The sequence below is a fragment of the Eumetopias jubatus genome, unplaced genomic scaffold, assembly GCF_037043125.1.
Source record: "Eumetopias jubatus isolate StellerSeaLion01/CBP00866 unplaced genomic scaffold, mEumJub1_p1.0 scaffold_11, whole genome shotgun sequence".
NCBI lineage: Eukaryota > Metazoa > Chordata > Mammalia > Carnivora > Otariidae > Eumetopias > Eumetopias jubatus.
In genome coordinates, this window is record NW_028274817.1 from 93,827,645 (window position 1) to 93,849,651 (window position 22,007).

General features: G+C 39.4%; 1 protein-coding gene across 1 annotated transcript in view; it reads right to left on the minus strand.

Annotated features, from left to right (window-relative positions):
- The window catches only part of OTC (ornithine transcarbamylase), a 60,825-nt gene extending 39,704 nt beyond the window's left edge, over window positions 1-21,121 (minus strand). Inside the window, exons 1-3 of the mRNA XM_028113532.2 lie at window positions 21,045-21,121; window positions 8,280-8,418; window positions 6,741-6,822 (exon numbers count right to left, since the gene is read on the minus strand). Of these exons, the coding sequence (XP_027969333.2) occupies window positions 6,741-6,822; window positions 8,280-8,418; window positions 21,045-21,121 (298 nt within the window). The remainder of the gene's footprint in view (window positions 1-6,740; window positions 6,823-8,279; window positions 8,419-21,044) is intronic.
- Between the last annotated feature and the right edge of the window lie 886 nt (window positions 21,122-22,007).

Genomic DNA, 22,007 nt, shown 5'->3' on the forward strand with positions numbered 1-22,007 from the left:
CTATAGTGGGGCAAGGGCAGAAGCAGGGAGACCAGTCCCTAGACCCGTTTGCAAAACTCTGGGTGACAGTTGATAGCTTGGACCAGGATGGTGGCAGCTGAAATGATGAGAAAGTGATTGGACTCTTGATATATTTGGAAAGTAGAGCCAGCACTCAGCAGATGACCTTGCTTCATGTGTCACCGAAAAATGGTAGTGGTCAGAGAACTTCCAGATTCCACCACCCATTTCCCCACCTGCCAGGATCTGTACCTATATATTCTGCTTTCCTTCTTCTTAAGCATAGATGATCTTTTCATGCCCTATGTATGTACCAGAAGCCGTGCTTCCTTGCATACTCAAGAACATTGCTCTAGCAATTCTTTCCTTTCTCCCTTACATTACCTTCATCGTGAATAGGCTAGTCTCATTTTTTCACTCATCGATAAAAAACAGATGCACATTTTCTCTTGTCCCTCTTTCCCCTGCTATGTACCCCTTTAACTCTTTGCTCGCTTTGCAGCAAAACTTTTTCTTTCTCTCTTCGGTGCCTCTTTTCTCATATCCCCATAACGCTTTGCACGCAGCCCCCCCCCCCCCCACGATACTGCACCATAACTCCTCTCACCAGTTACCAATGACACAGCTAATGGCCATTTCAGTTCTCAGTATTCTTGAATTACCAGCATTTAACAAATTTGTTCACCACCTTCTCCTTGATAAACTTTCTTCACACACTGCCCAGGATACCACACCTTCTTGCTTTTACATCTAGCTGCTCCTTCTCAATCTCCATTGCTGGTTTCTTCTCTTTTCCTTGACCCCTTAATGTTGAGATCCCCCAGGGCCAGTCCTTGGTCTTCTTCTCTCCATCTATACTTAATCCCCCTCTAATCATATCGAGTTTCATAGCCTGAAATACCATCTATATGCTGATGACTCCCAAATATCTCTAGGGTAAATCTCACTGCCTTCTCAACATCTTTGCTCGTGTATCTAACAGACATCTTAAACTCAATATTTCCCAAACTGAACCTTGATCTTCCCCTCTATCCTGCTCTACCTGGTCCATCCTGTTCACAGTTGCTCAGGCAGAAACCTTGAAGTCATCCTTCACATCTCTTCTCTTACCCAGTACATCAGAAATCTTGATGGCTGTCCCTTCAAAACATATCCAGAATGTGTCCCTCTCACCCCTTCCACTGCTACCACTCTGGCCCTTGCCTCCATGTATTATAGCTACCTACTGATGGATTTCACTGATTCTGTCTTGTCTCCACCCCCAACCCCTGCAGTTTATTTTCAACAGAGCAGTCCAAGAGAGCCTTTTAAAATGCAAGTTAGAGGTGCCTGGGTGGCTCACTCGGTTAAGCATCTGCCTTCTGCTCAGGTCATGATCCCAGGGTCCTAGGATCGAGCCCCGTGTTGGGATCCCTGCTCAGTGGAGAGCCTGCCTCTCCCTCTCCCTCTGCCCCTCACTCCTGCTCGTGCTCTCTCTCGCGCGCACACTCTCGCTCTCATTCTCTATCTCAAATAAATAAAATCTTTAAAAAAGTAAAAAAATGAAAAAATAAAATGCAAGTTAGATCATGTCCCTCTGTTCAAAACCTTCCAAAGATTCTTCATTTCACTCAGAGTAAGAGCCAAATCCAAATAATGGAGTACGTGTTTTGCCCCCAGTTGCAGGAACATTCTTCTCCTTGTTTCCAACATACTATATCATCCACTTATTTATTAGGTCTATTGTTTATTGTCTGTGTACCCACTGGAACATAAGCTCAACGAAGGCAGGAATTTTCCTCTCTTTTGTTCACTGATTTATCACTCTCAAGAACCTAGAATAAATACCGGTACATAATAAGGACTCAACAAATACTTATGGAACGAATGTAGGAGGGATTTTGACTCTGGGGAGGGGACCCATTCTTTTCACTTGCAAACATCTCTTAATATTGTTAACAGAAAGAACAGAATTTTCTATTATGTGTGAAGTGAGCTGATGGAATTTCGTGATGATTATAATCACTAATCACTCTTGAGTATTTAATCTGTTTCTAAACAGGGAATATCACCTACACAAATGCGAATACTGCACATTCATCAAGAAAGTACTTATTGTGCATCTACTGTTTGCCTAGCACAGAAATGAATGTCACTGAGGGTTGGAAACTATGGAGGAAGGTTTCAAACAGTTTAAGACCTCCTGGCAGGTCTGCTCCAAGTCATACTCTTACTTCGACTAGAAGTCATTTTGCTATAACAATGCAGGATTAGGTTGCTGCCTTTTCACTTTCCTCTTTGTGCTACAAAGAAGATTCACATCAAGCCTGGACTTATGAGGTAGGGGTAGGGAGAGGGGTTATAGAAAATGTTAAGAAGTAGGCGTCCAAGGGGCGCCTGGGTCGCTCAGTCATTAAGCGTCGCCTTCCACTCGGGTCATGATCCTGGGGTCCTGGGATCGAGCCCCTCATTGGGCTCCTTGCTCAGTGGGGAGCCTGCTTCTCCCTCTCCCACTTCCCCCTGCTTGTGCGCTCTCTCTCTCTCTCTCTCTCTCTCTCTCTCTCGCTGTCTCTCTCTCAAATAAATAAATAAAATCTTAAAAAAAAAAAAAAGAAGAAGTAGGAGTCCAAGCCTTCAGCAGTTCTTGAAGGAGATAAGACGGGGGGACATTGCCTCTGAGAAGGAATTTCTTCTGCAATTGTGGTCACTTGTCAGAAAGGAGCCTCAGACCCCAGTTTAAAAGCACAGGTCAAGCATTTGCCAGCTTCTCAGACCTGGCTGGTGATAAGTGCTTCTGGAGAGTACCAGGGGTTCAGAGCCGCCTCCTGGAGCCGCCATTGCTGAGGAGAGGAGGGCAGAGGGGCAGGGCTCGCCTCTCTCTTCACCCTTCATCCAGAGAAGTCTGCTTTTATCTGTCATTTGTTTATGCATGCGTGTTGGATATTTTTTGAACAAAGGGTTTATTCTGTTAATATCTTAGTTTCTGCCTGGGAAAATAAGTGTACATCTGATTTTTCTCTTTTCCTCACAGATCCATGCAAGCCTTATTTCTATGTAAATAGAAGTCATGCACTGGAAATGTGAGGGCTCTGAGGGCTCTTGCTGGTAGAAGTAAGGCCGTATGAGCCTCTCTGTGCTTCGCTTTCATACCTGCAGAATAGCCTCACGATTTTTTATATTGTCACCTTTGTAAAGATGATGCATTTGAAATAGCTTGGAAAGCACCAGCTTCTCTGTCACCTTGAAAGTGAAATACCAAAGTTAAATAATGAAAAGAACCATCTCTTAGGATGCCTTGTGCATTTTTTCTATCCGCTACAGCACTTACCGAGATTAATAAATGTATCCTTCTATCTGCTCAATTAATTTGCAATAAAAGAATATAATCATCGGTAGACACATAGGAGAATTGCAGTTTGCCTGGCAGGCATACACACAGAATGGGGGAGGAATGAATGATCTACAACTACACACAGCGACGTCGGTACATCTCACAAACATAATGCCGAGCAAAAGAAACCACACAGAAAAGAGCATATGCTGAATGATTCCATCACAGGCAAAACTAACCTGCGATGTTAGAAACCAGGATCATGGTTACCCTTGGGTAGGGGGAGTAGCAACTAGAAGGAGATACAAGGGAGGTTTCTGGGCACTCTTAATGTCCTGTTTCTCTTTCTGGGTATCAATTACGAAGATGTGTTTACTGTAAGAATTCATTGAACTATGTGAGCTTCGGGATTTGTGCACTTTTCTGTAGGTATGTTACACTTTAATAAAAATATTACATGAACAATTCAGATGGCTTAAGTTAAGTGGCGAATTTCATTCTGTCCCCTGAGGTAAGTAGAAATACGGTTATATCTCTGCAACTCAGGCTGGGGATGGAATCCTCAAGGACTTTCCTATGAGGAGGCTGGCACAAATCTGAGGCAATCATAGACAGTTTTAATTACAACCTACTTTTATTCTAAATACCAAGGTAACAGGTTTTGGTGGAAAATTGTGCCAAAGGACAACAAATAAGATGCACATGCGCATTATAGAAATGCTCTGCTATGGGTTTGGTTGAGGTTTACTGTTTCTGTAAGCATTAAAGCAACTACTTATTCTGACAGATTCTCCTCCTGTTGAGTTTGGCAGGATGCCATGTACAATTAGACTCATGGATATTTATTGAAGATAATGATGAATACTCTGTGAACCATAACTTTTTATGGTCAGATGTTGCTTTTCTCATGTATTTGTTGTTACAGTTTGCAATTTTGTGCCAGTTTCAGAGCGCTTCTAGATACAAAACCATCATCCAACAAAATGCTTAATGCCATCTGTAGAAACAATTTTACTGGAATAAAACATGACTATTACCTGTTCAAATTAAATTAGATCCTTAAAAAATACATTTAATCATAGCTTCCAATCCTGGGTCTGCCATTTATTAGCTATGTGTCTGTGGGCCATTTGCTGAACCCGTTTCAGCCTGTTTTCCTCAATTGTCTTGTCCTCATGGAATTGTCATAAGGATTAAGTGAGATAATCCCTGTAATTAATGTAGAGCACTTGGCACAGGGTCTGCACCCGAAGGCTTATTAAGTCTTCACTCTTGGTTTTATTAATAGCTTAACTACCACATTATATGTGAATGGTAAAACTGATCACTTATTCAGGGATATTTGACATCAAAAATAGCATAGCATCTGAACAGAGAAAAGTTGCAGAAAACACCAACAACTAAGAAAAATTAATTTTAAAAACCTTAACATTGAGAAATGTCTATGTATTAATCCATTCTTCTGATGACTTCAGAAAAGAACACCTCTCTTAAGTACTAATGATAAAATAAAATTCTGCCCAACTCGTGGAAGGCTGGCATTGAAAAGGAGCAGAATGTGAGAATTACTGACTGGTTTATGCAATATTCATTTTTCCTCAAATGTCAACATGATTTCTTAAAGGAGCCATCTTTAAAGAGCAAAATGTTCTCATCTGTTTTCTTCCTGGGACTTAAAGACTAGGTGACACCTTATATGGTTCCCCTCACCCTCCTTTCTTCTCTCCAGGGGCAAGGGGAGTGCATTAGTAAGAACAGTGAACTTGAGATCTGTATCCTGGTGCTATTTGTATTACCAAGTCACTTAATCCCTCTGAACTTTATTTTGTTATATATTTGATGAACCTCATTACCGATTATTACAAGGCAAGAACTGCGTAAAATAGTTGTTTGCTTCCAAACCCTAGAAAGCTCTTATGGGGCGCCTGGGTGGCTCAGTTTGTTAAGCGTCTGACTCTTGATTTCGACTCAGGTCATGATCTCAGGGTTGTGAAATCGAGCCCCGCGTTGGGTTCTGCCCTGGATATGGAGCCTGCTTAAGATTCTCTCTCTGCCCCTCCTCTCTCTCTTTCCCTCTCTAAAATTAATTAATTAATTAATTAACCCTAGAAAGCTCTGATGCTTGTAGATAGGATGAAATATTTGAAGAGTCAACCAATGTGTTTTTGTTTGTGGTACCTCCTCTTTGATCCCATCCATTTGTCCATTTGGGCAGTCATGTTATTGATTCAAGGGAGATCTGACAGAGCAGAAATGCAGAGAAAAAGAAAAGAGGTGATATGTGGTTTATGAGTTTCAAAATGGACTCTTTGAAATATAACAGAGATAATAGTTTGAGAAAAAAGAAATTTTGAGTTTCAATAGCTTACGATTCCAGGCACAAACAGTAGATTTGAAAGAAATCTTGGATAGTCAGAGCCAGTTTTTTCTTCCTGCTTTCATCACCTAGCCTCCAATACTGGGAACTTAGAGCAGAAAAAGAGAAGCAAGAGAGAAGCAACAACAGAAATAGAAATTGATGGACCTTTGACACTGTACCCTGCTGTCTGCCCCCCAGGCCAACTACTGAAGGGTGGGAAGCATGATGGAAATTTCAGATGAGTCTGGGGAACCCCAGAGTTGATAACACCTGTGTGTCATTTTTAAGACAGAGCTCTAGGAGGCAACACATGTCATAGAACTCCCTGGCACTCAGCCTGAAGAAGGAAGGATAGAGAAAGACTTGCAGTATCTCTGTACCCATTATGACATGGAGAGCTGCCAAGGGTTGAGAGAGTCAAACCAAGAAACATTTCAGGTCTTGTGATCCGAGTGAAGCAAACTCCAGTGAATCGCAGACAGCCAAGGTCCAATGGGGATATAGAAGTCCCAGTGGACTCCAGTGTGGATATCTGATGATGATGTCCTGATTACCAATGCTCAGATTCCCATAGCCCTAGACATCTTCTTCACATACTCTCCAGGGCTTACCTATGACTGTGGGGAAAGGGAGAGGAGAGCCTACACTGACAAAGTAAACCCTGAAATGACTGAGGATGCCAAACATTGCAGAGATTCAGTTTCTACCATCCTGCAAAATTGGAGCAAGCAAGAAAAAATTCTTTACCTGTTAGGACACATTTCTTACCCACATGAGTTTGAGGGCTGAGAATTTGTGTCCACTCATATTTTGTACTGAACATGAAAAACTCTTTGGGACTTGTAATCAATTCTTCATGGAATTCCTACAAATGACGCTAATCTTTCTGCTTACAGCTTCTTTGAGAATTGGAAAGAAAACTCAGAGGCTCGCACTGCTCCTCCCAGGGACAGTGTTTTCCCTTTGTGCTTGCTAACAAGACGGACAAATTCCCCCACTGGGCAACTCCTCCCAAATCCTCACCCTCTGGCCCCCTCTTCAGCATAAGTGCGAGTTTGTCTGGGGACTCACCCGTTTCTGTGGACAGTCTTGTTCGAGTACTTCTTTTTTCAAAAATCATGCCTAAGGACTTCCCTTGTAATAAGGGCAAATACTGAAAATTAAGGACAAGAATACAATTAAAATGAAAAATATTTTATATCCAATATCAAAGATTATGTTTCAAAAGTTATTCTTTACATTACCAGAAGATGTAGAATAATTAATCACTGCTTCCAAATAAGCATTCAAAATATTACTTAAAAAGTGAATTTAAAGTGTTTTTTTTTTTTTCATGTTCTATACAAATGGAGGAAGGGAACAGGAAAACTCCTACAGCTTATTGACTTGTAATTAGAAAATATTAGTTGCTCTGGGTTCAACCTGAACACTTGTTCCAAAGTATGTTAATATTTCCAACTGGAACCATCTTTTTACCTAAATCCATGGAAACCCATATCAATGTTCAATGACCTTGAAGATGCTTGGTTCAGAAGTGTTTTCTCAGTTAGAAGCAATGCTACTCTGTCACAACATGGGGCATTAAGACTCCTAAAGATGAAGCCCCAACTACACTTTCATCATACATCCTTGTGGGAGTGCAAAGACTTTTTTTCTGGAAGTCATTTGGAAACAATCTGGAGAGTTTGGGTGTGGGGTGGGGCTTTTCTTCCTTCCTCTTCTCATAGATAGACTTCCCGATAGGATGAGTTCTGGAACGAATAGATTCCTGCCAGCTAACTTTCCTTACACACAAAGTATGAAGAATAGGCCTGGGGTAGTGGGGGACCTTTTCTCCTTATTTCAGGTCTTATATGGGAATGTCAACTCATAATAGCTGGAGACACTCCTGTTTTCTAAACTTGGAGAGCTAGTGAACTAGATAAGAGAACCAAGGTTGTGTAAAACTTCCTCAACCTGAAACCAGCTCTTTAAAGTGCTTTTGAACCAGCTTGGAACATGAAAATGCTTTCACAATTAAGCAGCCTAAATGAAGCTGCTGCATTAATTAAGTGTGTTTCAAACATAAATTGCTCAAAATGCAGAATAATGCTTACAGCTAAGCACCATATCCCATCTCTTCTCCTACTTGGTTACCACTTAATTGTTTCTTTGCTAATCTAAATTATTTTTAACACTGTCACATCACTATGAATTTTTGGACATTATCCTAATGATCATATACCTGATAGTTATTCACAATTGAAATTTTTTGCCAGAAAAAAAGTATCATCCTTATTTTTAACTTGATAGAAAATGCACAGAGAAAAGAATGAAGGTATAAAAATAAAATCTTTCCAGAGAAATGGTTTCTTAGGTTCTGATCCAATTAATAATGAATTTCAACATTCCACATGAAAGAAATGCAATGACTTGTCATTGAATAATGGATTCTTATGCTTTTTATATGTCTGTACACTCAGTGATAATCAATTGCCTTGACTGTGTGATTTCATTACTTAGCTACTGTTTAGGAATTTTAATATATTTTCTTTCCCCTCCTTCTTCAGAAAGCTGTCTTTAAAAAGGCTGGTTGGTAGTATCAGAAAGTAAGATGAAAATGCTACATACCTCTCCTTTCTGTTTTATCCTATTTTTTAGATCTGCCGATAGCCATAACATATACTTAATTTCTTCTCCCGTAAAGTTCTTTAGAGTGAGAAGGTCACGACCCTTCAGCTGTACTTTATTTTGTAGTGGTTGTCCACATCTACAAAAAAGAAAAAAGAAAAAGAAAGAGAAATATATATTTAAGAAAAAAAAAACCCATGACCTATGGTGATTCATTGTTTTATTTTTGAAACAAAACATAGCAAATCACATGTAGCCTCATGTGTCTCTGCAAAGTGCTAATGCATTAAAATTGATATGGCTTTGGTTTACATTTTAGATATCCAATATTTTGGATGTTGAGAGAAAAGAAACATTTGAGGAAGGAGTTGAATTCTTATTTGCTGGGCTTTGCCACTTACTAACTGTGCAACTTCAGACAAGTTACCTAATCTCTCTCTGCACCTAAATTTCTCCCTCACCTAGAAAATGAGTATAATAATCTTATAGGGTTGTGAGGATGAAATGATTTAATGCATGGAAATCAGAAAATGCCTGGCATATAACAAGCATTCGATAAATTTTAGCTCTTTTATTGATTGATTATATGATTGATTATACAAACAGAATTTATAATGTCCATACAATAGAAAACATTTTCATTCTTATTACCCTACCGCCCTTAAAATCTATTCTTGGAGATTTGTTCTTTACTTGTCCCTGGTCAAATACAATGGACCTTGTGGCTTTTCTAGTAACTTTCAGAAAATAAAATTAAAAACAATCCTCTGTGCTCACTTTATTCCTCCCCTAAGAGTCTCAGTAAAATAATGTGTAATAATAATAATGACTTTTTTTAACTTTAAGAAATGTACTGCAAGTTAACACCCTTTTTCCTTCCAGCTTATGCCCAATTCAAGCTGGCCCCCTCTAGAGGGAAGAGGGACCTTGAGCTGTTTTCTCTATTTCCCTGCCTTTAGTCCCTCCGAGTAAAGCCTAGGGAAGGCAAGGAGTTAAGGGTAAGACAAAGTCTGGTTCTGTTCTAGCAATCTAGCACTGGTATAGGTACTTGAGGCTGTCTCTCTTCTGGGGTGCTTTGGAGGGTCCTTCAGAGAACTCTGTCATCGCTGGGAATTTCTCACAGTAGTCCTTGGTGGTGGACAATTACATTTCTCGTGCCATCTGAGGGAACGCATCCAGACTCCTTTTGCAGAGATCTCCCCAACCTCCAGGAGGTCTCTTGGCCATCATGTGAAACAATACCATGCTAGGTCTCTTTCTCAGTCTGTATTGGTTCATGGGAAGCTCTTCATGCTCTTTGCTCTGACAAGAGTCAGTTTCATTCCAGTATAGACTCTCCTCTTGTTATGCCACCAAAACAGCTAGGCACACATGAAAAAGTGCTCAACATTGCTCGGCATCAGGGAAATCCAAATCAAAACCTCAATGAGATACCACCTCACACCAGTCAGAATGGCTAAAATTAACAAGTCAGGAAATGACAGATGTTGGCGGGGATGCGGAGAAAGGGGAACCCTCCTACACTCTTGGTGGGAATGCAAGCTGGTGCAGCCACTCTGGAAAGCAGTATGGAGGTTCCTCAAAAAGTTGAAAATAGAGCTACCATACGATCCAGCAATTGCACTACTGGGTATTTACCCCAAAGATACAAATGTAGGGATCCAAAGGGGTACGTGCACCCCAATGTTTATAGCAGCAATGTCCACAATAGCCAAACTGTGGAAAGAGCCAAGATGTCCATTGACAGATGAATGGATAAAGAAGATGTGGTATATATACACGATGGAATATTATGCAGCCATCAAAAGGAATGAGATCTTGCCATTTGCAATGACATGGATGGAACCGGAGGGTCTTATGCTGAGTGAAATAAGTCAATCAGAGAAAGACATGTGTCATATGACCTCACTAATATTAGGAATTCTTAATCTCAGGAAACAAACTGAGGGTTGCTGGAGAGGTGGGGGGTGGGAGGGATGGGGTGGCTGGGTGATAGACATTGGGGAGGGTATGTGCTATGGTGAGCGCTGTGAATTGTGCAAGGCTGTTGAATCACAGATCTGTACTTCTAAAACAAATAATGCAATATATGTTAAGAAAAAAAAAAAGAAGATAGCAGGAGGGGAAGAATGAAGGGGAGTAGATTGGAGGGGGAGACGAACCATGAGAGACGATGGACTCTGAAAAACAAACTGAGGGTTCTAGAGGGGAGGGGGGTGGGGGGAAGGGCTAGTCTGGTGATGGGTATTAAAGAGGGCACGTTCTGCGTGGAGCACTGGGTGTTATGCACAAACAATGATTCATGGAACACTACATCAAAAACTAATGATGTAATGTATGGTGATTAGCATAATAATAAAAAAAATTTAAAGAAAAAAAAAACAGCTAGGCAACCTGTCCTTCTTACTCTAGATTTCCCAGGTATAGGCCTGGATTTGGTGTATGGTGTCCTCAAGCTGTCCTATTAAAGATATCGATGCCATTGGAGCCACTTTCCCTAGGCTTGAGGTGAGGGGAGAGTACCTCTCCCTGTCATACACAGTGGTAACACTTTAAAAGTCCTCTTCTAATCTACAACCCATCTCTTAGTTTCTGCAGTCCACTTTAGAAGCTGGAAGTAGTCACCAGTGGGTTGCAAAACTAATTCTTATGTATCTCCTTTGTTCCTTTTTAAGTGGCATAGCATCTCACTTTGGAATGAGGGAAGAGTAACACCTATTGGGCCTGCACAGAAACTGAGATGGAAAGAGTCCCATTTTAACATTTGGTTACATTGTGATGACAATAATTATTATTTGGGGTAATCAGTATCTAAAATTGAAAATGTTTATTCTTTCATTTTCCCAGTGTTATCTCTATTTAACAATAATTATATTGTATACAATTAGAAATTATGAATAATAAAGGGCAAATTGTGGTTCACCACAGGCACTAAACATTAATTTTACTAGAAGTAAAACAACTGTCACAAAATGATCATGCTTGAATTTCAGCCTAACAAAAGAGCTTGGACTACTTGAGATGAAGAGTAAATTCTTTGGTGAGATTTATGTATATCTTGCAATGATGACAAGAGGATAGGTAGGAAAATCACAAATTCACTCAATTTGTTTTTCCAATGCATGATGTCAAATAACTTAGATAAAGGAATATTTCACTAAACATCCAACTTTCTGGCAGAGTTGATTGGTTCATTTAGTCTTTGATACATGAACAGATTTTTTTCAGTTGACTTTTTGTGACATTAAGCCCTTCAGAGATTCTAGTTAGTAAACAAAGGAACTTCCATAAAGATCGAGGGTTTATGAGTTAGTTGATTAATGGTTGACATATTGATTTAATATAAGATACTAATGACAGGGGCGCCTGGGTGGCTCAGTTGGTTAAGTGGCTGCCTTCAGCTCAGGTCATGATCTTGGGGTCCTGGGATCAAGCCCCCTGTCAGGCACCCTGCTCAGTGGGGAGTCTGCTTCTCCCTCTCCCTCTGGCCCTCTCCCCTGCTCGCACTCTCACTTCCTCTCTTTCACGTGAATAAATAAAATATCTTTCAAGAAAAGATACTAATGATATTCAATTCCAATAGAAATTAGTGTTTTCAGCTAATATGTGGATCAAAATTTTGGTCAACATACCTGTTTCAAAGATGTACCATAGCCTTCAACTTTTATTTTTTTATTATTTTTAAAGTTTTTATTTAAATTTTTATTGACATACAGTGCAATATTGGTTTTAGAAATAGAATTCAGTGATTCATCACTTAAAACTTTTTTTTAAAGATTTTATTTATTTATTTGACAGAGAGAGAGAAAGAGAAAGCACAAGCAGGGGGAGTGGCAGGCAGAGGGAGAGGGAGAAGCAGACTCGCTGCTGAGCAGGGAGCCCGACTTGGGGCTGGATCTCAGGACCCTGGGATCATGACCTGATTTGAAGGCAGATGCCTAACCGACTGAGCCACCCAGGTGCCCCCATCACTTACAACTTTTTAAAAATATGTCATTCATCTACTCTCTAAATGGAAATTTCTTTAAAGCAGTGGTCCACAATTTATTTTTATTACAGACCCCTAACATTAAAACATTTTGGACATGGATCTACAATGTATGTTTACTTATTTATATAATATATGTGTTACTACCCTAATAGACTGTGTACAAAACAAAACATTAGAAAATATAAAAGTTTAGACTGAGAAGAAGCAAATATTTAAAAAATAAATTTGTAAATATACAAAAATATTTTGCTGGCTAAACAAGTTTCTGGAATAGACTTTCATTTTCTTCCTTCCACTTGAACCCTAGGAAAAATCTTACAAAACTGTGTCCGAGATTTGTATAATACTCTTCAGAAATTTGATAATTTAAAGACATGACATTTAGGCAGAAAATGTATTTTTACATATGTACTTTGGTTATGTGTTTGGTTCTGATAATGGTTAATTAGTGATAACATTAAGCAACACTTGGAATAAACAAGTACTGATATTGTAGAGAAGTAAACCCTTAGACTGATATTCTTGCATTTTTTACAGTCAACTGAATTTGGGGATCTGTAAACAGGTTTAACATATCTGAGTTGAAGTGGAGGCATGGCAGCTTAAACTTTCCCAATTCACATTTAGGGCATCTTTGCAAATAATTTTCTTTTTCTGGAATAAGGTCCAAGTAAGATAAAATCACAGGGGATAAACTCTCTTGACTCTGTATCTCAAATAAAACATTAATATTCTATGGCTTAAGACTTCCTCCAGTATTATTTTTAAAAGGGAAAAAGCTTTGCTGGAAAACCCTGCTCCCCAGGATTTGAGAAATTTTTTTATTATGTTCAATTAGCCAACATATAATATTTGTGAAACATCACTATGGTTGTTGAACTCCCATCGGCAACAGGAGAAACCACTCATATGCTAATTTTGAGGAATTATTTTTTGCTGAGAGCTCAAGCTCATTCTCCTAGCAATTTTGGAGCCCAGAAAAGCAGAGTCATCAGGGCAACACTTAAGGGATTCAGTATCCTCCCACACTCTCAGCCCTTGCAGGGTTGTGTTGTATCTACTTCCTTCTAAACACAGGACTACAAGTTTCATTCAAGAGAATAGCATAGATCTTGGAATTGTGGTGGTGGTGGTGGTGTTGAATCTCAGAGAAAAAGAAAGGATGCATGGAACTTAATTTTTCTCCCCCTTCCCATGAGAGAAAGCAGGAAAATAATGGTGAAAGAGGAGACCCAACATCATCTTCAGCTACTTCAAAAAAGCTCCAACTTCCAGCTCTTATAAGCAGGAGACAGATTGGGAGAAGTAAAAGGTCTCTGGGTGTTTCTCAGATTTGTCCTTTTACTCCAAGAAGTTGGGATTAGGGTTGGGTTTAGGGTTGGGTTAATGTTGTGCTGCTGGGATTGCACTGTGAGATGATGTTCTTGTTATTTCTCCATCGACAGATTCAAGTTTAAAGATAAAAGGAAGATACATCCTGCTTGAATCTTCCCATTTTGTCCAGACCTTCCATTTTAAAATTTATATAGCAAGAGAAACCTTATTTCAAATTATTTCTTTCAGACCACGAATCATCAGAAGAATACCTCTTTGTGACTCCAATCTTCATAGGGCAGGTACTGATAATATCGCCTTCACTCTTGCCCTGGGATTGCACCTCTAATAAGTATTAGCAGATAAGCTTTTTCTTTTCTTTTCTTTTCCTTTTTAAATACAGATCATTCTGGCTTTGCATGGTAGTGTGGGACTGTAAATGACCATTATATCCACAACCGTGCAGAGCAACCTTAATAATAAGTTGGAAAAAAATCACAATTGTTCCGTGACTTTTAATTTTTTGTCAAGACATGAAACACTCTCATATTTTCAGTTATAAATGTGTAGGGAAATGAAAAAAATAGTAAAACAAATATATTTATTACACTGTAATTTAAAACGTTAGAAATATTGAGACTTAGAGTGTTTTATTTTTTGTAAAAACTGTCAAGAGTAGTTTGAACCGTGCATGCTGTCTTCTTATTATAGAGCATATGTTACAGAGCAAACATCTTGTCTATGCTTTGGTGAATTGCCATACTTTCTAAATTTGGATCAACTTCCAACATTTTATCCTTTGCACTTTCAATATGTAAAATATCTCTGATAATTCCTTGAATGTCTAAGTGTTTTGCTGGTGTCACTTCCTCTGGAACATCTTTATACTTTATGTCACAACCATTCTCCTCATTTATGTCGGTAAGTTTGTCTTCACTCAATTCCTCTGACTGCATAGCTAGAGCCTCTCAAACAGTAGCAGGGTCAACAATCCCACCATCAGCTATTTCTTCTATAAATGCATTCCCATTTGATTCAAATGTAACTGCCAGTGTTATTTTTTATTTCTCTGCTGCACTTTGGTCTCTTTCAGACAATTCCTCCTTTCAGTTATTCATTTTTATAAAATGGCACATCAGTTTGTCACTGGGGAAAAAAGCAGCACAACTATACTCCTTGCTGTTTACGTAAACTGAATAACAGATGCACAGTGAGCAATCACCGAAACTTGATGTGATTGGTCACTGATCATGATGTGCAGCTGTTATTTACATAGTGATTTACATAGTGATTTGTATACAAAAGTGCCAACAATGAGGCTTTTACTTTATGCAACTACTCACAATTAATATACTATGGCAGCTGAAACTTGAACTGTGTACTTGAAAGACTGGTGTTATTTGACTCAACTGCACTAATTGAAATTCCTGCATGTTGGGACCTTGCAAAGGAAGGACTGCCTGTGCTCCAAATGCTTTCTCATTGTAGGACTCTTTCACATACCATTCTTTCTGTCCAGAACGCTATTCCCTCAGCTCTCAGTGCTGGCTCCTTCTCATTCTTAGGCTTAAATACCACCTCCTGGGAGATTCCTTCCCTGACTGTACTAAGTAGTTTCTGTTTTGCCTTCATTTTGTTCATGATATTTACCACAATTCTTAAATATATATTTATGTGTCCATTTGTATTACTTACGTTTTACCTTCCCCTTGAACTATATGGTCCATGATGGCAGGGATCCTGCCTGTTTTATTTATTAATATATACACAGTCCTTATTGTTATGTCGGATATAGTGGGTATTCAATAAATATTTCTTAGGTAAAAGGATGAATGAATGATATTATATCTCTGGGAAGAAGTAGAACAATTTGTATATGAATGAATTCAGCAGATTTCTGAGAATGAATTTAGAGAGGTTTGCCATGATGGATTTTCAATATCCTGATCAAACTCTGATGACAAAAAAAAAAAAAAAGATACCAAGAGCTCCCAAAACAGAATTAATGTTAAGGGAAAAGCAAGTATGGGCTGTGGCCCAGGCTGAACACAAAGCTTGAGAGTCATGGAGGAAAACTGACTGTGGCCTAGTGTGTTGGTAAAGTTGAAATTCCCCAGGGCTCAACTATTCTCGGATAGTATTTACACTCCTGGGAACAATAGTTGGACATATGCTCATGAAACAAGACCAGTATAACCTTGGATCTCAGGCACAGCAGTCTGAGTCAAGTGCAAAAACCTGGAAAACTGGTGAGAGGACCTGGTGGGACTTTTGCCCATAGCACCATGAGAGCCAAATCCAAAGTACAGTAACAGTGAACTATACCAATACTTTGGTTCCCTCTCTCCACGAGCCCCTCTTGTACAGAATAAGTCCCCAGGGTACTTGGGGACAAAAAGGGTAGAGAGGTAGATTCTGGAAATTTTTTAATTGCATCTCAATCAGTGAAGGGGATTCATACCATTGAAAAATCATTAGAGGAGTTACCACCTTTCTCGATTCTATTCAGGAGGTGGGGCAGGAAATGTTTGCATAGGAAAAATAGCTGTTTTTCATAGATATCAAGAACTAACCAGGAAAATTTATCACTGGAAGGAAAGCAAACACAATGGTTCAAGTTTAAGTTCCTATCCTGTTTACTGTCTCCTCATAGACCTCCTCTTGGCTCTGAAATGGAGCTGCCACACCTCTTTCCTAAGCTATTTAAAAATTTGAGAAAAGTAGAAGAGTTCCACAATTGTACCATGTTGAAATGGCTCTGTCACAGGCCCCCTTTTTTTCTGGTCTGTATCAAGCATTTCTTGCTTTCTGGTGATAAATCGATAACTCAAATGAGCCAGCTAAAGCCACTGGCATAAATGGCTTCTAAGTTCTTATAGAGACCCCATGCCTCAGTTGGAAGCAGCCTACTCTGGTTCTGGAGCACCTGAACCAGGGCCAGAATTACTATTTTAGTGTTCCCATAAAATCCTTGGTTTTCTTATACTTCAGTGTGTCTCCTTGGTAAACCAGACCTAAACCACATTATCATTTTTCAGCCAACACACAATAGGGAGGATACAATATTGGAGAGAACAATGGGAACCATGTACAGATTTTCTGTCAAAACTGTCATTGCAGTCTGGCTAAAGTCAGAGCTTTTGAAAAAAGCAAGACTAGTTCCTTACATTAATTTTATCCCTTGAAAAAATAATTACATAGATTTCTCAACCCCAAATCACTGAATGCTAAGAAGTTAAGCCAAGGTAATAGTAGACCTTTGTGTTAGCTTTACCCAAATATCTTCCTAGCTAGAAAATGGAAGCATATTCTGTATTGGCAGAATAAAACCTTTCATTGCAAGAGTTTGTGTTTTCCAACTCTGGTAAATTGTTTGGAGCACAGGAGGAGATCTGGATGTGTTCCCTTGTATAATTGTATTTTGTTGGAAGAGAAAGTGCTTGATTCGAGTAAAATGTGGTCAATCAGAAACAGACTTTGCCAGAATAGGAAAAAATTCAGTGTTAAATGGTATTTTGATCCCCATGGAAAATTCGAGATGAAGACTTTATCTTCTGGAGGCATAAGAGGGAGACAGTGGAACTTATGGCTGAGATTTTTGTCTTTCTTTAATGTTGCAGATTGATGCAACCATTAAAGCATATTTTCTTGGTGTTTTCTTTTTTCCTTTACTGAGATATTTTGGCTGTATTTTTAAAAAGGAGATTGTGCAAGGGTAGAATGGCCAACTTGATCAGTTTGAAAAGATCAAAGTAATCAAAGCAACGGAGAAAAAGAGCAGTGGTTTTAATTACTCCAATTCTAGTCCTAGTTCAACTATGACCTTGCAAAGATCGTTTTCCATCTTTGGCCCCAATTCCTCATCTGAAAAATTAAGAAAACTCAAAATCAGTGATCCATCTTGTCTTCGTCTTCCACAGCATCCATGAAGTTTATAAACACAAGACTTCCCGTGGGTCATACTGGAGCCATCTGAATTCTCAGTGACCTGCCTTTAATTTCATCCCTTTCTTGCCATCTCAAGAAGTCATACTGCAATGCATGCAAGGGAGAGTGACTTTATTTTCACAAAACCCTTGAATCTCATTCTATACTGATTTGAAAAAATAAAGCACTAATTATCTCCAAATTTCTTTACTTCATTAACAACAATAACAATAGTCTGTTACTAAAAATTGACCTGCAACCTTTCTCACTGTTGCCGCATGCTCTTATGTGGTCTAAGTCACTGTTGTAACTGGGTGACTCGGTGGTTTCTAAGAAACCTGAGATCGTCAGCCTTCTAAAATGGCACGACTTCCCATCATCTGAAAATTGAAGAGGGTTAGCTTTGTGCAGATACTATTAAAGGGCTGGAACCCCGAGACTGTTGAAAATCTGTATCTGTTTCTACTTCTTCTATCTCAGTTAAATCACTAAATTACTAAAAATAACAAACTAGAAATAGACTCAAATTTTACTGTTGGCCAAGGGAAACATCATGACCCGGTTCCATGCCTGATCTCAGACCTTGTCTAGTTTTCTGAAGTCAGGAAATATGTTTTTAAAAAGGCATTCATTTTCAGCTATGACAGAAGATGTGAATAATCAAAGAGGATTATTTTCTCTCCTCTAGGCAAGAGCATGGATGGCCTATAATTGCTTCATCTATGTATCCACGTGCATAGACATAGTATGTGTGTGGGATGAAGGGAGCATAATGAGTTATGTAAGCCCTTAAGAGAGGTCTGGAATGAAATACCTGAAAATGAGTCACCTCCACCCCAATCCATAACCTCCACAAAATTGGGTGGCTTAGCTCAATATTCTCTGAAGAAATTTCTATTTGTGAGATGAAATTGAACTGCACTTACAAATTGGTCTTCTCTGATAAAGAAAGAGATTTTTTTAGTGGTTTCTTTAAAAGCTATAAGTGGTTTCCCTAATAGGCAACAAATCATGGGACACTGTCTATTATCCAAACACCGCCAGGCTCTAGAGCCTTGTTTGTGAGATGAAAAACCTATGGATTGGGTGTTTTCGGCAGTCTTGGTGTCTGAGCCTATTGATTTTGGAGAAAAAAAGAAATAATAATTGACTAAAAATGATTGATTTGGGAGCCTGCCTGAATGGCTTCAGCCTCACTTAAGCTGTTATTTTTATCCTGTCCATGGCGATATGGCTGCTCACTTCAAAACTGTGCAGTCTCTATTTTGTGGCATTGCCACAACCTAACCACACATTTCTTATTATGCGCTAGTGTTAAGATCACGTGGTATGTTCTGTAGCGAGGTCTCTCCACCTTTCCCAAGAGATATGGGGGAAATAAAGAGCTTGAATCTCTGTGGAAGGCTGAAAATCAAAGTAAAATACAATACAGGCAGAGTGACAAGGAGCTTTTCTCTGTTGTTGGAGGTCATCAAAAGCCAGAGGTCTTACTGGAGATCAGCAATTCTGAGTTCATCTGGCTGGCAGGTAGCACAGCTAACTAAAATAGTTGGAAAAAAATACCCATGCCACATGAGAACGATACCATTTCAACATTATCCCATTTTCACAAGAGGCTTATGCTCTTAAGTTTCTAATGACATGGGTGATTCGAGGCTTTCATATTTTCAAATAGCAGATATAGATTCAGGCTGATTTAGCCATGCTTTTGCCTCAGCCCCCATTCGCTGTGAGAGATGGCTAGCCAAGACTCTGTGAATTACAGTCTGGCTATTGGATAGAGACGATAGAATAGTAGTAAATACCAAAGAAGCCCAAATATTTGGAAGTGGTTTTACTTGCAAAAATTGAACTTGTTGTCATTATTTTAAAAATCAATCATCACTGTAATTTTCAAAGAAGAGTATAAGTTTAAGCTCCAAGCTTTGGTTATTCATTCAGTTGATTATTTTCAGCTCAGTGATGATTCTTTGTTAAAGACCTGGGAATAAAATTTCATCATACTTTTATCTGATGTACCTCAGTAGGATGGAATAATAAAATAATGAACATTCGTCTGTCACTTTACAGTGTTCACACACATTATCTGATTATCAGTAGACTGTGACTTCGTGTGTCTGGTATGAAAGACCTTCCTAACCTTCTTTGCCACTGTATCTCCAAACCTTGCAGAGAGTGTGGCACAAAGTAGGTGCTCAATAAGTATTTATTAAATGAATCGTTGAACGACCTTGTGATGTAAGCAGAGCAGATACTACTCTTTTTCCCATTTTATAGGTGAAGCAACATTACAGAAAAGTTTAGTGACTTGCTCAAGGTCAATATAGCCAGCAAGCGGTGGTGCCAGGCTTTGAATCTAGTTTAGACTCCAAAACCTGAGCTTTCCTCCACATCCTTAGGTTATGTGGTCTAACTCTAGTACTAATCAGTAAACGCCATAATCTATCTGGGCCTCACTGACTTTATCTGCAAAATAAGAGAAGGCTAATATTCTGTGGCTCTGCGATCCCATCTAGGTCTAATACTACAGGCTTAATTTACAGTATCATTTACAATGTCATCTGGCTTCCGAGAGTCTTCTCTTCACCAAAGAAATGATGCTCGTGGTAGAGTCCAGAGAACACAAAGCTGCCAGGTGGCCCCAGAGGAGGTACTTGGGGCCACTGTCACAGGTCTGCTTCCTAACAGTGGGAGAGAACTTCCAGACTAGAAGCTTCTCCCTTTAGGAAGTCAGTAGGGTTGTTTTGAGGTTGGTTGTAAAGAATCTCTGGGAAAATTGTATGTGATTGTTAACGTGCCATTACTCCAGAAGCTTTCTAGCAATGATGTGCACATTTCGTGGCCTGCCTTCCTTCCTTGGTTAACTTATTTTCCCTGTCCCCTTCCCCACAGACACACTCCACACCACCTTCCACTGCACGTTCAGTAGCTGTAAGCAGAATGTCGCTTTTATAATGAATTCATTGGAAACAGCCTACATTCATATGCTACCAAGAATTTCAGGGACAGATTTCAAATATGGATTTTATTAAAAAAAAAAAAGTCATTAGCCTCATCACACCTAAGACTCCTTTGCAGCAGCTTTGTAAATATTTATCCAATTGTTATTTGGAGTCTGGTTTTTTATTTTATAAAGAACTGATTAATCCCCACTCCCTAGAATGATAATTTTCCAGCAAACCCAAATACAAACTGAAGGCCCTGTGTAAATTAGTTCTAATTTTCTTCAGCCAGTAGCCCGCTTAAAATGTACACAAATGGGAGATGTCCAGAACATTTAGTCTGTTTTACCTGCCGAGGTTAACGTTCCCCCCCCCGCGGCGCCCCACAAACAGCCTGCCATGAAATCTGATTACAGAGGACTGAGAAATGAAAGCTCAGCTGGAATTAGAGGCAGCTGTCTCAAATAAGGGTGGAACCCGGCACTACACCCTGCAGAAAGAGGCCTTTTCAGGCTGCACTCCTTTGCAGAATAGAACTTCAGTTATCACCATGGTTCCTAAGTCAGACTCAAATCTCTGGCCATCACTTACCGAAAATTTCGAACCATGAAACTGTGACCATTTCTAAGAGCTGCATTGTTCAACAGGATCCTCAAGTTAAACAGCATCTTCTTTTGATAATGTAAAAGATGATTCTATGCTCTTGAAAAAGCCTCACCAAGGCAGACAGTGGGGTCCACCTAAAAGCTAAGAACGATTTCAATTGTGGTGAGAGAGCAAAGGTAATATCACCCTTCAACTATCTAATCAAATTCCCCTGGTTAGCGATACTGCAGGGCAGGGTACAGGAACACCTGAACTTTAAGCCAAGCTCCACCACTGTGTGTGTGTGTGTGTGTGTGTGTGTGTGTGTGTGTGTGTGTGTGTGTTTGGAAGGAATCCTGATTCTTTTGGTGCCCAGACTCCTCATTTTTCATAATATATTTATGCTGTCACATGCTTGTATGAAGTCAATTGACAAGTACTCATTGAGCATATAATATATGCAGGGCATTGCAGTACTAGCTTCTGTGAAGATACACAGAAATAACCCTTTCAGAAAATGTGAATCATTAGTGCAAAACCCCAGAGGTAGACATGACAGCCCTGAGTATTTCCAGTGATATTACTTTTGTAACTCTAAGTCTCAGCTTTCCCACAAAAACAAATAGAAAGAAGTGCCCTGGAGCTATTCTTTGGTGGCAAGAAGCTGGAGTGGGGCTAGAGGTCTAATAAAAAGATCTCAGTCCTGTAGCTCCCATTGTGCCTCACACATAGCAGGTCTTCAGTAAGCAAGTAGTTGCCTATTAATTCTTGCAGGAACCCACAATCAGTAGACGTGCGGATGGAGTACCATATGTTCCTCCTCCCCTGGTAGCCTCTCCAAATCACTAAGGGGTCATCCAACACTTTACATTCATTCATTCATCCACAGTTGTAAGTCAGATATTATTCAAAATCTGTTCTGTGTCAGATACTGGACTAGGCTGGAATTTCAGTGAAGGAAGATGATCT